The 16,851-nt window shown below is 40.3% G+C and overlaps 1 protein-coding gene across 1 annotated transcript in view; it reads left to right on the forward strand.

Annotated features, from left to right (window-relative positions):
• Positions 1-1,477: 1,477 nt before the first annotated feature.
• LOC124280127 (receptor-like kinase TMK2) overlaps positions 1,478-16,851 on the forward strand; it is a 65,657-nt gene continuing 50,283 nt past the window's right edge. Inside the window, exon 1 of the mRNA XM_046716016.1 lies at positions 1,478-1,753. Within this exon, the coding sequence (XP_046571972.1) occupies positions 1,563-1,753 (191 nt within the window). The 5' untranslated portion in view covers positions 1,478-1,562. The remainder of the gene's footprint in view (positions 1,754-16,851) is intronic.

Below are 16,851 nucleotides of genomic sequence, written 5' to 3' on the forward strand. Positions count from 1 at the left end.
AAACGTAAGTTAAAAGCCACAATTCTAAATTCTTAAAGACTTCACCAAAAAACACTGGCTATATGAGGGTCGAGTGAAGCGAGTATATCGACGATGTATGAGCAGAGAGTGGCGACTACAGAGACCATATTCCAACGACAGTATGTTTTAACCTCACCTACTCTCACAAGTACTTATCTGGGTTAATATGCAAACAGATTCAAAGTCGTAAAACTTCACCATCAAACAAGGAAACACACAAAATACCCCGTGTAATGTCATGGTCTTGATTTATGACTTTCTGAATTATAGCGTGTCACATTCCGTGACCTTTGTTCTTGTACGGTCCGCTTTTAAAGCCGTTACAGATACACGAATAGGTGCTATTCAGTAATAAAGCTATATATAAATATTCACTTAGATGCAAAGGGGATATAGTCTCAGGTGAATAGTCAAAAGTGATCATCTGGATGAATTGATAACTAAAATATGTACATCATTAAACACACTTTATGAATAATAACTTCTTCGTTCGACGTTTCAATACAGATCTTTGTACTGTTGTCAAAGTGTGTCCATATTGTTCGTTCCAAATTCTAAAGTGCCACTTAAAGACGTTATGTACCTCATGCCGAAGTACTGATCAACCGTTTGTATACAAGAATCTACATGTGACCACAGACAAGGATAGGTGGATGTCGTTCTTGTACCTGTTCATGCAATCTTCAAGACAGAAGGGGTGGTGGGGTAGCTTAGTGGTTCAAACGTTCGCTCGTCACGCCGAAGATCCGGGTTCGATTCCCCACATCGGTACAATGTGTGAAGCCCATTTTTGGTGTCCCCCGCCGTGATATTGCTGGAATATTGCTAAAAGCGGCGTAAACCATAAACACACACTCAAGACAGAAAGAAAGCGAGAGACTGCTTTGATGCGTTATGGTAAAAAAAAAAAAAGCAATTCTCGAGTACTACAGTCTCTAAAATAAAACAATAATAAAATGTGAATTTATTGAAATACCATTATTGCTAATTGGAATATTTAAACAAAGACTATATGATAAGTGTGGTCTCTGCTTAAAGTAAGGGGGAAAGGATAGATAAGAACAAAACGACAGTTACTTTACTTTCTCATTTTGAAGATATCTCTGTGTGGTCTGTTTGGGTTGGGTTTTTCGCGTTATTTCTGTTTTTTCTAGGGATTTTTACATTCTATTTCCAGAAGGGAATTACGAATCCATAAACTATGGCATAAACCTTTTGTCATAAACCTTGTGATAAAATTAATCTTTAAAAACTTTATAACTACTTTAATTGAAATTTCATGTGTGTCTTTTTATCGGGGCTCAGTTCACATTAAGACAAATCTGTGCTTCCTTGCCCAGCCACTTGCTGCGGAGATCTCCGTTACGGAATGCGCTAACCTCAGGTTGTGATGTTTCCGCGGGGCTTTCATACAAAAGGACCGCCGACCAATGAGAACACTCCGCTAGTAGGCGACATCAGCTGTCACTAGTAGCGTTTCCCAGTTAGTTGGTTGTTCTTCAGTATAGCACAAGACCAAAACATACGACGGATACCAAAATATGATGTCGAAGGTCTGTCTGTTTTTCTTTACACTGGCAATGTACAAATGCCCAGTGTCACTGTCAACTAAAGCTCAGGGGAGTTCAATGGACCTTGGGTTGATAACGCAAAGTAACTGCCGAGTGGTCGTCAATGATACGGACGAACTTATCAACTTACAGCCGCTCCAGAGAACCGACGGCCACCCAAGGTAATCAGAACATGTATAAATTTGTATCAGTAAATAGATGCGATCACTTATGATGGTGATGCACGAACTTTGCATTGTCCAGGAGGGCCGAGAGACCAGCTGAGCGTGACCTAGTTCTAGACCCCGAAATCAGGTCACACAAGGGTCAACTAACTAGGTAAAACTGTACATTGTTTCTGCGCGTACCGTTGCTCGAGAGTGGGGTTATGTAACAATCTACGTTCACGTGTTGATATGGGACGTATACCACGGCTGGTGTTCGCGTAATGCATGATATATGCCTGTCCATTATCACTATGTAAATAGATAAGGTCACATATTAAAATGTTGATGCACTTAAAGTTTTTTAAAATTTTGTTTACTCCAATCATTTGCACAAACATTTTAGCTTTAACCGGAGTGGGACTTAAACTATAAAGTACTTGACTTTATACTTTACTGTGAAAGTGTAATCCCAAATATACATGTGTTGTATTTGACTACTTCGAACATGCATTGTGTTAGCATTCTAACCTAATTCCTAATAGCTCGAAGTCAAAACAATGACCTAATGTAGATACACACATTTGGAAATAATAAAGATAGCGTTACAGAAAACCTATTCAAAGTGTTATACGAAAGTGCAGACTGTAAATACCTTAAACATGTGGAACACTGACTGACTGACTGACTGAGTTTTAGTTTTACGCCGCTTTTAGCAATATTCCAGCAATATCACGGCGGGGGACACCGGAAATGGGCTTAACACATTGTGCCCATGTGGGGATTCGAACCCGGGGTCTTCGGCGTGACGAGCCAACGCTTAAACCACTAGGCTACCCCACCGCCCCACATGTGGAACAGAAGTAGGCATCACCTCACCTATCACTATTTTGCAAAGGATAAATCCAAAGGGTCAGTACTTAATGAAAAATGTATCATATTTTTGTACACACCTTTTTGCCATGACAAGTAATGGGCTGTACATATGCTGCTGTTTAGGAAGGGGATAACAGATGAAAGAATGTCTCATTAATTGGAATCTACCTTAACTCTTGAAGCAAGCAATTTTACCGATTTGTTTTAAAGGAACTTGATGAACAACAACTGACAGAAAAAATATTAACTCTAACTAGAAAAAAAGAAAAGCACAAGTTAACATTATCAATATTTTAGTCTATGAAGACCTATAAATGGGTAATATAGTTAGATGTGTTTTCATTCTCCCTAGAGCCCACTACTCTGTAGGCCCCTATCCTGGCACTTTCTGCTCTGGAGCCCAATACCCTAGCTCCTTCTACCCTGGAGCCTCCTGCCCTGCAGCCCTCTACCCTGGAGCCCCTACCCAGGCACCCTCTACCCTGGAGCCCACTACCCTGGCACCCTCTACCCTCGCGCCCTCTACCCTGACACCACTACCTTGGAGCCGTCTACCCTGGCACCCTCAACCCTGGAGCCCCCTACCCTGGCACCCTCTACCCTGGAGCCACCTACCCTGGCACCCTCTACCCTGGAGCCCCTACCCTGGAGCCCCTACCTTGGCACCCTCTACCCTGGCACCCCTACCTTGGAGCCTCCTACCCTGGAGCCCCCTACCCTGGAGCCCACTACCCTGGAGCCTCCTACCCTGGCACCCCTACCCTGGCACCATTTACCCTGGTGTCCCCAACCCTGGAGCCCCCTACCCTGGTACCTTCTACCCTGGCACCGTCTACCTGGGAGCCCCCTACCCTGACACCCCTACCCTGGAGCCCTCTACCCTGACACCACTACCTTGGAGCCGTCTACCCTGGCACCCTCAACCCTGGAGCCCCCTACTCTGGCACCCTCTACCCTGGAGCCACCTACCCTGGCACCCTCTACCCTGGAGCCCCTACCCTGGAGCCCCTACCTTGGCACCCCTACCCTGGAGACCCTACCCTGGAGCCTCCTACCTTGGAGCCCCTACCCTGGAGCCACCTACCCTGGCACCCTCTACCCTGGAGCCACCTACCCTGGCACCCTCTACCCTGGAGCAACCTACCCTGGCACCCCTACCCTGGAGTCCCTACCCTGGAGCCCCCTACCTTGGCACCCTCTACCCTGGCACCCCTACCTTGGAGCCTCCTACCCTGGAGCCCCCTACCCTGGAGCCCACTACCCTGGAGCCTCCTACCCTGGCACCCCTACCCTGGAGCCCCCTATCCTAACACCTCTATGGTAGTGGCCTCTACCCTTGCACCCATTTCCCTGTTGCTTTCCTCCCTGTATTTGTACATATTTCTTGAGATTTTGAGATTTTTTGCCACAATTCCAGTTGTTTCCTACAATTATGAAGGAATATATTGAACAGCTAACATTTAAATCAATCAAAATTTAGCCAGACATTTGTATGGCGCCAGTATTCAGTCAGACATGCACATTGAGCATTCATCTCTCGTGAAAAACAAGTTTTTATATGTTTTCCTGAAGAATGAGTCGGCACTGATCTGGCCTTGTCCATAAAGCAGTTGCCCATGCGCCCATCTTACATTTAGATTCACTGTTATTCAAATATAACCAATTGTTGTCATTTTCATATTGATGTTTATGAGCCAGTGAAAATTCACATATTTTTAAAGTATGTCAGTAGCCTATCCTTGCCAACATTATTTGTGTAATTCCATAACCTCTTATCTATTGAATGCAGCAAGAAATTGAATAAAATCAAGTCTAAACTTATATTAAATGTTTCCTATCAAGTATACCTCATTATGTTTAGTGTTCAAGGATCCTCTGTAAGTTTGGCACCATCTCAGTAAGTTTAGCACCATCTCAGTAAGTTTAGCACCATCTCAGTAAGTTTGGCACCATCTCAGTAAGTTTAGCACCATCTCAGTGAGTGCAGGGATTCCAAACTTTAATAAATCCCCTGGCAGACACATTTGAGAAAACATTTTTGGGGGTTCAATTTTTCGGTTTAAAAATTTTGAGATTGCACTCAATGCAATAATATGAACACTACATTATCTTCATATTTATTGACCAGGTTATTTCTACACATCAAGTATTAGGAGATCATCTCCATATGAGGTTCAGAGTTGGTATTTTATGTTTTGAACTTGACAAAGGTTTTACTTAGCCTTGCTCCAAGGCTGTATAGAGCCAATGGATGAATAGTAATTCTATCCTTTCAAGAGACAGGTCTAGATAAGCAGATATTGATATTTTTAAGAAATTATCATTTAAACTATTAATTATTACCTTAGAGACTTGTGCAAGTCTAGGTCTTACGCTACTTTTAGCAATTTTGCAGCAGTCTCATGACACTAGACACCAGAAACAATGGCCACACATTGTACCCATGGAATAACTCAACCTGGATCTATGGCGTGATGAGTGAAGAAGTAAAAAAAAAATATTTTGTGTCATATAGTCACATGTCGATGGATATACTACACTGTGCTAACACTGTGTGTTTTGTAATGATTTGAGTGTTTGAGTATGAGATCAGTTGTGTACACCATACTTTCATATTCTTACAACAAACACGAGTTACTGGGTGTATGTGTAGGTTGAACCTCGACACTCAAACCAAGCCCTTATCTACCAGCAAGTAAGATCTTTGTTCATGATTTCATTAAAGGAAATGTTCCCATACGTTATTTACAATCACTCTGTTATGTGTTTATCCTCCAGGGTCCCGATCCACAAAGCGTTCGTATCGCTACTACATTCGTAAGCCTATGATAAACTATAGAAGTACGACAGGTCGTAACGTTACGAACGCTTTGTGGATCGGGGCCCTGGTGAAGAATGTTATATAGTAATGTTGTTGTCACTGTGTACAGTTGGTTACATTAATATTTATACCACAGTCTGATAATTAGGGGACGACTAGTTGACATTATGTGAAAAACCCATAAGAGCAATGTAATTTTTGTGGCAGACAGTTTCTTCTTTTCAGCGGTCTGAAGCTTAAATGTTTTTTTAAGAATTTACTGGGATGGCATTTTTCTTCTGTGAAATCGTCCAATCATTTTGGATTATGTTTTCTATGCAGAATAGCTTCCAAAACTTTTATCACTAAAAATCAGGTAAGTTTCTTTTCATCAATGCCACAAGCATGGTGAAGACAGTAATAGAAATGAGCCATGCCATCATGTTGTTGAAGTTATGCTGTGTGTCAAGAAAAGACATCCACTGACAAGGTGTTGAACAGTCTAAAACAATTCATAGCACAGTTTCATGAATCACATTTTGATGATTGCAAGTGGGAAGTGACTGGCCATGGGCAGTGAAAAAGAAGGCCCTCTGTTTCACTTGTAAGACCAACCAATTTCATCCAGGCTAAGTCGTTAATTGCTATATGTCGTAACTGCCCAATCTGTGAATTATGAAAGATATTTGCGTAATCCCTGAGAATGGGCGACACTCTGCCCAAACCCTCTCATTATGCAAGTAGTAGTAATTAACTAATCTGCGTAATCCCATAGATGGAGCAAGGTGAGTTTGTGTATTTAGAAACCTAGTTGAGCTTGTGTTTTTAGACAATGATTAGTGTTTCATAATTTGTCTCCCAGTAGTCGAAAAGGTTGTCGACACTGTCAAGATCACATGACAAGGTTTTGCATATTAAGACTGCTAAAGTTCAAGCGTGCAGCCGATGTAGCTTATCAGCTGGTTCATATAAATAGGGTATTTTAAATGTTATAATAAATTGTGTATCATCATGTTTTAACATGTCTCTCTTATTGCAATAAAAACACATCTGATTATCAAAACATTTCTTGCTCATTCTAAGGGATTACGCAGTGAGGCGTGCCCAATCCGCAGATTAAGCAAACAAGGTCGTGGTTGACAGGAAGGGGTCAATACCTTGCGTAATTCGCGGATTCGGCAATTCCGTATATTACCCACAACATATACATGCTGTAGTGGAGTCTAAATGTCATAGTGATATCATTAGAAAATGACTCGACAAGAAGAACCGATTCTTTCTATTTTGGCAAGGAACTTGATGTCCCCTATGTAGAGGAGATGTGTAAGCTATGTTGGGGATCTGTGATGTGAAGGTCCATGACAGTAACCCCTGTCTTTATTGAGCTGAAAGTAAATCATATAGAGAAAAGAAGTTGACACAGACGTCCATGTGGATTTTGGGTCTGCTGCCACTCGAACTTTCTTCTCATTCAAAGGTTCCTAACGGGCTTCAGTTGTAGGTTCCACTAACTCGAGGGACATATGAATTTTAAAGTTCCCGAGTTGGTTCCTGGTCTGCTCTTTCTGGTAAGCAGTATCCATGCAGCTTGAGTGACTTGCCATTAGTACATGGATTTTCAGGCCATCCTGTTGCTTTCACTCAGGAAGTGTGGTTAGATGGTTGGACCAAGATATTCTTGGCCAGGCGCTATGCCTTCCCCAAGGGCAAATCCCATCCAGTATGTGTGGTTTCATTACTTAAAGAAGGCTGACTGGACTGCAGAGGTTTTCCTCTTCTTATCTGTCTGTAACCCAGTATTGAACCAGCCTCTGGGTCAGCTCTAACTGGGTGATGTACATTTAGTTCAGGGTATTACAATCCACAGTATTGTAGTTTACAACGGAAAGTGTAAATCATTAGGCCCTCTGGATTATCAATGTTATTATTGAGCATTATTATATTCAGGTTTTTGTGTCCAGATGTTGTGATCACAGAGGGTACCCAGAGTGACCCTTCCTTGTGGGAGCTCTGACAGGTGGAATTGATCAAGGCATTGCCCTGCCTATTGTCCAGGAAGTAAAGGGCACGCCTTAGATCTGCTAGAAACAAGAAACACTTACTGATGTTAGTCTGAATCCCATGCTGTCAATCACGCCGACAGAATGTAATAAGTATGATCGTTGGTGACATGAATGTGCTGTGTTTGTATTTAAGTATGTGCAGATCGAGAGTGGTCCTTCTCTCATTAATGATCAATTCTGTGTCCTGTGTGTGGAGACTGTCGTGTGGAGATGAACTTAAGGAAACAGCAAACACTGGATGATCTGTAATCATTGTGTTTTGATCAGCCCTTGAGAGCCAGGTATTGATCAGCTCATGAAGATATAAGAAGATAAATTTAGGTTTGCAAACAGAGATGGCCCAATTATCGAAGTGGGTTGTGTTTCAATACATATGGCCATACAATGCTTGTATGCTTTTGCAACAATTTAGATGTTAGCGCCAGGAATTTGTTTTGAATCATACGGTTTGTGGTCATATGTGGCCAATGTAATGCAGTGTGTGGTGTTGGTAAAAAGAGTATGTTATGTGATGCAGTGTGTGATTGGTAAAAAGAGTATGTTATGTGATGCAGTGTGTGATTGGTAAAAAGAGTATGTTATGTGATGCAGTGTGTGGGATTGGTAAAAAAAATATGTTATGTGTTGCAGTGTGTGATTGGTAAAAAGAGCATGTTATGTGGTGCAGTGTGTGATTGGTTAAAAGATTATGTTATGTGGTGCAGTGTGTGATTGGTAAAAAGATTATGTTATGTGATGCAGTGTGTGATTGGTAAAAAGAGTATGTTATGTGATGCAGTGTGGTGTTGGTAAAAAGATTATGTTATGTGTTGCAGTGTGTGATTGGTAAAAAGAGCATGTTATGTGGTGGAGTGTGTGATTGGTTAAAAGATTATGTTATGTGGTGCAGTGTGTGATTGGTTAAAAGATTATGTTATGTGGTGCAGTGTGTGATTGGTAAAAAGAGTATGTTATGTGATGCAGTGTGGTGTTGGTAAAAAGATTATGTTATGTGTTGCAGTGTGTGATTGATAAAAAGAGCATGTTATGTGATGCAGTGTGGTGTTGGTAAAAAGATTATGTTATGTGATGCAGTGTGTGATTGGTAAAAAGAGTATGTTATGTGATGCAGTGTGTGATTGGTAAAAATAGCATGTTATGTGATGCAGTGTGTGATTGGTAAAAAGATTATGTTATGTGATGCAGTGTGTGATTGGTAAAAAGATTATGTTATGTGATGCAGTGTGTGTGATTGGTAAAAAGAGCATGTTATGTGGTGCAGTGTGTGATTGGTTAAAAGAGCATGTTATGTGATGCAGTGTGGGATTGATAAAAAGAGTATGTTATGTGATGCAGTGTGGTGTTGGTAAAAAGAGTATGTTATGTGATGCAGTGTGGGATTGATAAAAAGATTATGATATGTGATGCGGTGTGTGATTGGTAAAAAGAGCATGTTATGTGATGCAGTGTGTGATTTATAAAAAGAGCATGTTATGTGATGCAGTGTGTTATTTATAAAAAGAGCATGTTATGTGATGCAGTGTGGTGTTGGTAAAAAGAGTATGTTATGTGATGCAGTGTGTGATTGATAAAGAGAGCATGTTATGTGATGCAGTGTGTGATTGGTAAAAAGATTTTCTGATGTGATGCAGTGTGTGTGATTAGTAAAAAGAGCATGTTATGTGATGCAGTGTGAGATTAGTAAAAAGAGCATGTTATGTGATGCAGTGTGTGGGATTAGTAAAAAGAGCATGTTATGTGATGCAGTGTTTGATTGGTAAAAAGATTATGTTATGTGATGCAGTGTGTGATTGATAAAAAGATTATGTTATGTGATGCAGTGTGTGATTGGTAAAAAGATTATGTTATGTGATGCAGTGTGTGATTGGTAAAAATAGCATGTTATGTGATGGAGTGTGTGATTGGTAAAAATAGCATGTTATGTGATGCAGTGTGTGATTGGTACAAAGATTATGTTATGTGATGCAGTGTGTGATTGGTAAAAAGATTATGTTATGTGATGCAGTGTGTGATTGGTAAAAAGATTATGTTATGTGATGCAGTGTGTGTGATTGGTAAAAAGAGCATGTTATGTGATGCAGTGTGTGGGATTGGTAAAAAGATTATGTTATGTGATGCAGTGTGTGATTGGTAAAAAGATTATGTTATGTGATGCAGTGTGGGATTGATAAAAAGATTATGTTATGTGATGCAGTGTGTGATTGGTAAAAAGATTATGTTATGTGATGCAGTGTGTGATTGGTAAAAATAGCATGTTATGTGATGGAGTGTGTGATTGGTAAAAATAGCATGTTATGTGATGCAGTGTGTGATTGGTACAAAGATTATGTTATGTGATGCAGTGTGTGATTGGTAAAAAGATTATGTTATGTGATGCAGTGTGTGATTGGTAAAAAGATTATGTTATGTGATGCAGTGTGTGTGATTGGTAAAAAGAGCATGTTATGTGATGCAGTGTGTGGGATTGGTAAAAAGATTATGTTATGTGATGCAGTGTGTGATTGGTAAAAAGATTATGTTATGTGATGCAGTGTGGGATTGATAAAAAGATTATGTTATGTGATGCAGTGTGTTATGGGTAAAAAGAATATGTTATGTGATGCAGTGTGTGATTTGTAAAAAGATTATGTTATGTGATGCAGTGTGTGATTGGTTAAAAGATTATGTTATGTGATGCAGTGTGTGATTGGTAAAAAGATTATGTTATGTGATGCAGTGTGGGATTGATAAAAAGATTATGTTATGTGATGCAGTGTGTGATTGGTAAAAAGACTGTTATGTGATGCAGTGTGTGATTGGTAAAAAGATTATGTTATGTGATGCAGTGTGGGATTGATAAAAAGATTATGTTATGTGATGCAGTGTGGGATTGATAAAAAGGGTATGTTATGTGATGCAGTGTGTGATTGGTAAAAATAGCATGTTATGTGATGCAGTGTGTGATTGGTAAAAATAGCATGTTATGTGATGCAGTGTGTGATTGGTAAAAAGATTATGTTATGTGATGCAGTGTCTGATTGGTAAAAAGAGTATGTTATGTGATGCAGTGTGTGATTGGTAAAAAGAGCATGTTATGTGATGCAGTGTGTGTGATTGGTAAAAAGATTATGTTATGTGATGCATGGTGTGGGATTGATAAAAAGAGTATGTTATGTGATGCAGTGTGTGATTGGTAAAAAGATTATGTTATGTGATGCAGTGTGGGATTGATAAAAAGATTATGTTATGTGATGATCACAGTGTGATTGGTAAAAAGATTATGTTATGTGATGCAGTGTGCGATTGGTAAAAAGATTATGTTATGTGATGCAGTGTGGGATTGATAAAAAGATTATGTTATGTGATGCAGTGTGTTATTGGTAAAAAGAATATGTTATGTGATGCAGTGTGTGATTGGTAAAAAGATTATGTTATGTGATGCAGTGTGTGATTGGTTAAAAGATTATCTTATGTGATGCAGTGTGTGATTGGTAAAAAGATTGTTATGTGATGCAGTGTGTGATTGGTAAAAAGATTATGTTATGTGATGCAGTGTGGGATTGATAAAAAGATTATGTTATGTGATGCAGTGTGGGATTGATAAAAAGGGTATGTTATGTGATGCAGTGTGTGATTGGTAAAAATATTATGTTATGTGATGCAGTGTGGGATTGATAAAAAGATTATGTTATGTGATGCAGTGTGTGATTGATAAAAAGAGTATGTTATGTGATGCAGTGTGTGGGATTGGTAAAAAGAGCATGTTATGTGATGCAGTGTGGGATTGATAAAAAGATTATGTTATGTGATGCAGTGTGGGATTGGTAAAAAGAGGATGTTATGTGATGCAGTGTGGGATTGGTAAAAAAATTATGTTATGTGATGCAGTTTGTGATTGGTAAAAAGAGTATGTTATGTGGTGCAGTGTGTGATTGGTAAAAAGAGTATGTTATGTGATGCAGTGTGTTGGATTGATAAAAAGAGCATGTTATGTGATGCAGTGTGTGGGATTGATAAAAAGATTATGTTATGTGATGCAGTGTGTGATTGGTAAAAAGAGCATGTTATGTGATGCAGTGTGTGGATGGGGCCTGTATGACAGTCTGTAAGATAAGTTAGGTACATGCTGACTTCAATGTGTTTACCTTGACCGACTTAACTGGAGAACATTTTGTTTTCTTTGTAACAAATACACAATGCCCACATCGTCTTGAGTTTCTGCAACAAGATCCTTTGTCTTGCAAGGAGATTCCTGCATGCTTACTCCACCCTACTAAAACACACAGTACTGATTAGTCTGTCTCACAGTCCCTGAACCACATTATTTTCCCCACAGCCTAGCCTTCCCTGCAGTGCTAAAGCCCTAAATGAAGCAAGTCTAGATTTCCCCAGATTCAGGAATCTGAATCTCTGGTCTCCCTGGGGCTCCTTTTCAATTTATAATAGGTTTGTTTGTTACTATCAAAATTATATCTATTCAGAGACTGAGCGTTAGTCTAAGTACTGATGTGCCCTGACCCAGGTTCCAGTGACAAGACACAGGCCATAGTTCTCTCAGGCCCAAGTGTAACGGCCCGTGCAATCTCATGTCACGATCACTAGCTGCGTGCTGCAAGGTAACCTGGAGGATGACAGGTACGAAATCCGTGAAGATTTTGTACTTGTTCTTCATCCCAAACAGATAGGATGTATTTAATATTTGATAGTGATTCAGTTATATATGTATTTAAGTTATAATGGTAATGAAATTCACAGTCATATCTAATGGAATGGTCCATTTCTGTGGTCTAGTGGATCGAGTGTCTAACTGGAGAGTGAAAGGTGACTGGTCAATGCCTGGCCACTAGTGGTGGTCCGATTAAATTGAAATAATCGAAGATTGGATGCAATGACAAAACGACCAAGCAATAGATCATGTTTTCTCATAATCGAACGCAAACAATTTTGGACCACTTGTTTGCAATAACAATATTTTTCGAAAGGTTGATTTTGTTTCGACATTGCATAAGCACTACAAGCTCGTTCCAAGTCATGATAAAGTTTATCTTAACAACTCCAGGAAATGTATGTTCCTAAAACACTAGTCATCCTTTAAAGATGTGAAATTTGCAAATGCATTTTGTGCAATTTGCTAACAAAAACGAGAGAACTACATGTTTTTTCTTTATTTTTTGTGCATTAACAAACATAACCAGGAAAAATTGATAAATGACGCTTACCAATTATTTTCGATGATTGATCGGTTGTATTGAACCAATCATCAATTATGAGATTTACACCAATTCCCAAGACTACTGGCCACATCATTATCAAAAGGCACTAAACAATGGTACCTCTTGTTACCCTGTCTCACTCTCAGTATTAAGGGAAAGAAGTGTTCAGCTCAGAGTCAGCGTCCTGTGTCTGATTCGGATTTGTATGGGCCCTCCATGTGCTATAAACCAGGAAGTAATCCATGTTAGTACCACCACACATGCACAAACAACCACACGCACGCACGCACGCATGCATGTACTTATCTGTACAAATATCTTGCACGTTATCTTAAACTCAGTGTCACCCTATCTTATCAGTATGTTGTTGATCCAAGTAAATGTCATCCAGTATAGTGGCCTTTTCAAACTGGTGACAGATAACTTTGTTACATATGTTCCAAGACGTCAAAACAGATATATTTCTTTCATTGAAGCCTGTTGACCTAACAATGCCATGTGACTTCCTCCAGCTATTCACAGCTTGCCAGGCATGAATGCTATTGAGAGAAAACAATGTCTTTACTTTGTTATCTTAATGACAGTGTTCTGGGTTCAAATCCCAGATTTGTCCTGGTTGTTATCCTTGGTCCAGTTGTCACTACAGACCTTGTCACCTCCTCCACCTTGAACTGTGAAGATCCGGGGTAGAATAGATCTTCAGCAACCCATGCTTGCCACAAGAGGCGACTATGCTTGTCGTAAGAGGCGACTAACGGGATCGGGTGGTCAGGTTCGTTGACTTGGTTGACACATGTCATCGGTTCCCAATTGCGCAGATCGATGCTCATGCTGTTGATCACTGGATTGTCTGGTCCAGACTCGATTATTTACAGACCGCAGCCATATAGCTGGAATATTGCTGAGTGCAGCAAACAACTAAACTCACTCACTCATTCCTCCACCTGGCTGACACAATGTGATTCAACTTAAATACTGTTCAAATCCTTGGTAAATCCTAGACTAACAACTAGTCTCTCAATATGTATTATTGTGATAGAAACAAACAATTCCTTTTAAATTAAATTTAAATTAGAGGGAGCCCCAGAAGATTCATAACATGAAGAAATCTAGACTTGCTTCATTTAGGGCTATAGCATTGCAGAAAGGGCTAGGCACATAGCAGTTCAAGGACTGTGACCGACCCAGCTTGGCCTTGAGACTTGCTCCAAACAGCCCAGGATTAGAGGTTGGCATTTTGTTTTGTTCTGCATGGTTGACTTCACTCATCACATTGAAAAGACTTACAACTCCATACAAAAGCTGATGAAAGTCTAAGTCCCTGTGCCCTCTTGACCCGCTTCATTCATGTTGAGGTGTTCTGCTCTGTTGTTGTCAGTTTTCTTGTTCAGGAGTGTGTGGTAACAGCTGGTTCCTTTCCTTGACATGTCATGGGACTTATTCCCCAGTGGAGGAAGGACCTGCATGTTGCAGTGTGTAGAGGCAGAACTTCCGGTCTTTGTTTCTTGCAGGTTCATTATGCACACTCTCCGCATTAATTCTGGAACCTAAAACTGGACCAAATGGCAAAACTTAAAACTGTTTCATAATAGTGAATGAAATAACAGTACCGAAGGCTTGTGGATAGACTGTCTGTACCTGACACTTGTCTTCCTGTGGATAGACTGTCTGTACCCGACACTTGTCTTCCTGTGGATAGACTGTCTGTACCCGACACTTGTCTCCCTGTGGATAGACTGTCTGTACCTGACACTTGTTTCCCTGTGGATAGACTGTCTGTACCTGACACTTGTCTCCCTGTGGATAGACTGTCTGTACCTGACACTTGTCTCCCTGTGGATAGACTGTCTGTACCTGACACTTGTCTCCCTGTGGATAGACTTGTCTCTGTGATAGACTGTCTGTATCTGACACTTGTTTCCCTGTGGATAGACTTTCTGTACCCGACACTTATCTCCTTGTCGATATACTGTCTGTACCCGACACTTTTCTCCCTGTGGATATACTGTCTGTACCTGACACTTGTCTCCTTGTCGATATACTGTCTGTACCCGACACTTGTCTCCCTGTGGATAGACTGTCTGTACCTGACACTTGTCTCCTTGTCGATATACTGTCTGTACCTGACACTTGTCTCCTTGTTGATATACTGTCTGTACCCAACACTTGTCTCCCTGTGGATATACTGTCTGTACCTGACACTTGTCTCCTTGTCGATATACTGTCTGTACCTGACACTTGTCTCCTTGTTGATATACTGTCTGTACCCGACACTTGTCTCCCTGTGGATAGACTGTCTGTATCTGACTCTTGTGTCCTTGTCGATATACTGTCTGTACCCGACACTTGTCTCCCTGTGGATAGACCTTATCTGACACTTGTTGTCTGCTTATGGGGGAATTTACCGTAGTTAGTTAGATGATCTGTGATTGACTGTTGTGCCCAGTGGGTGTCCAGGTAGACCATCTGTACCTGACACCATACGTGGGTAGACTACATTCCCCTGTACCTAACATGTTCCGCAGCAGCTAATGAAGGAGAGACTGCTACCACAGATTCAACAGTAGTCTGTCTCACAGTCCCTGAACCACATTAATTTCCCTACTGCCAAGCCCTCTCTGCAGTGCTAAAGCCCTAAATAAAGCAAGTCTAGATTTCCTCAGGTCTGAATCTCTGGTCTCCCTAGGGCTCCTTTTTAATATATATGGGCTTGTTTGTTACTATCAAAATTATATATATTCAGAGACTAAGCCTTAGTCTAGTTCAACAGTAAAGCTGTAGTGCAGGCAAGAGGACATCTCACTTTGTGGAACGTACAAGACACTCCTGCTTGTGCTGTTTTCATGTAGTTGTTTGTTGTATGAGAAAAAGCAATGTGTTATGGCGTAACTCCTGACATCATGTGTGACTCCAAGTGGCAGGTTTATTAGGCCACTCATACCCCTGTTGTTTCACCCAGTAAAACATGCCAACATTTGGACGGTCTTCCCTTGGTTAGTATGATTTGTCACTGATAGCTTTGTCATCTTTCTTAAGACATTGTTTAGAAGTACTGTGAGACTCTTTAGTATGTTGTGTGACTAAGGGGGCGGTGGGGTAGCCTGGTGGTTAAAGTGTCCGCTCGTCACACTGAAGACCCGAGTTCAATTCCCCAACGTGGGTACAAACTCAAACTCACTCACTCACTGTGTGACTAGGTGGCTATTGAAACATTTATTTCCTTCCACAGAGCTTCAATGGATGCTTCAATATAATGCAGTATGTGACCATGCGTATTTAGGAAATAGAAAATAATATGGATTTGTGTGAGTGAGTGAGTGTGGAATAATGACAAATTAAGCATCTGCTGCTGTCTGTGTAAATTAACATGGCCAAAACACTAGCCCCATCAACAATCCCCTTTAAAAATCCTTGATTTGGTGAAAATCAATGGGACAGTTGCTGGAAGGTTGTGGACGTTATTAGACCTTCGAACACATTCAACAACCCTGGGAAAAATGAAAGTACCTAATTGCCGAAATTCATGTTCGACCAGAAAACAAATTGTTATGCTTTCAGAGCTTCTCCATGAACTGTTAGAGACGATGATGTTTCCCTAGACACAGTGACATATGAGAATGCATCGGTTATGATTAAGAAGAGGGAAATTGACGATTTTGTGTACAAAATTGAAAATAATAACATGGCCAAAAAAATAAACTTGACTGAAAAATGGTGGCATGTAGTAAGCCTTGGTTTCAATAACACCAAATCTAGAGAGTTTACCCCAGTCGAATTAAACCTACTTCTGTCAATGTGTGTCATTAATGCAGAGAAACCAAGAGGGGATGAATATCAAACATTTACTCTGCACAGATTTCGGTTGGGTAGCGATTGCTATTTGATACAACTTAAAGGCCAGTGTCCAAAAATCCCATGGGTTTCCAGTTAGTCTCCCATTGGCTATTCCTCAGCAGTGTAGATGTTATCTGCCCATGAGTGACAGGACTGTAACCCCTATCTTGGTTCCTGGCAATGTCAAAGGTTAACCTTGGTATTTACTATTAGAATAAACATGTGCCTTATAGTAAATGTCCAACAACCCTTTCATATTTTGATGACTGAAGAGATTAATTTGATTAGTATTTATGAACTTTCAAATTGTACATATTTTCTGAAAATACAATCTTCAACATGGTAATGTCA

Source organism: Haliotis rubra, unplaced genomic scaffold (genome assembly GCF_003918875.1).
Source record: "Haliotis rubra isolate DU_JTF1 unplaced genomic scaffold, ASM391887v1 Scf260, whole genome shotgun sequence".
Lineage (NCBI taxonomy): Eukaryota > Metazoa > Mollusca > Gastropoda > Lepetellida > Haliotidae > Haliotis > Haliotis rubra.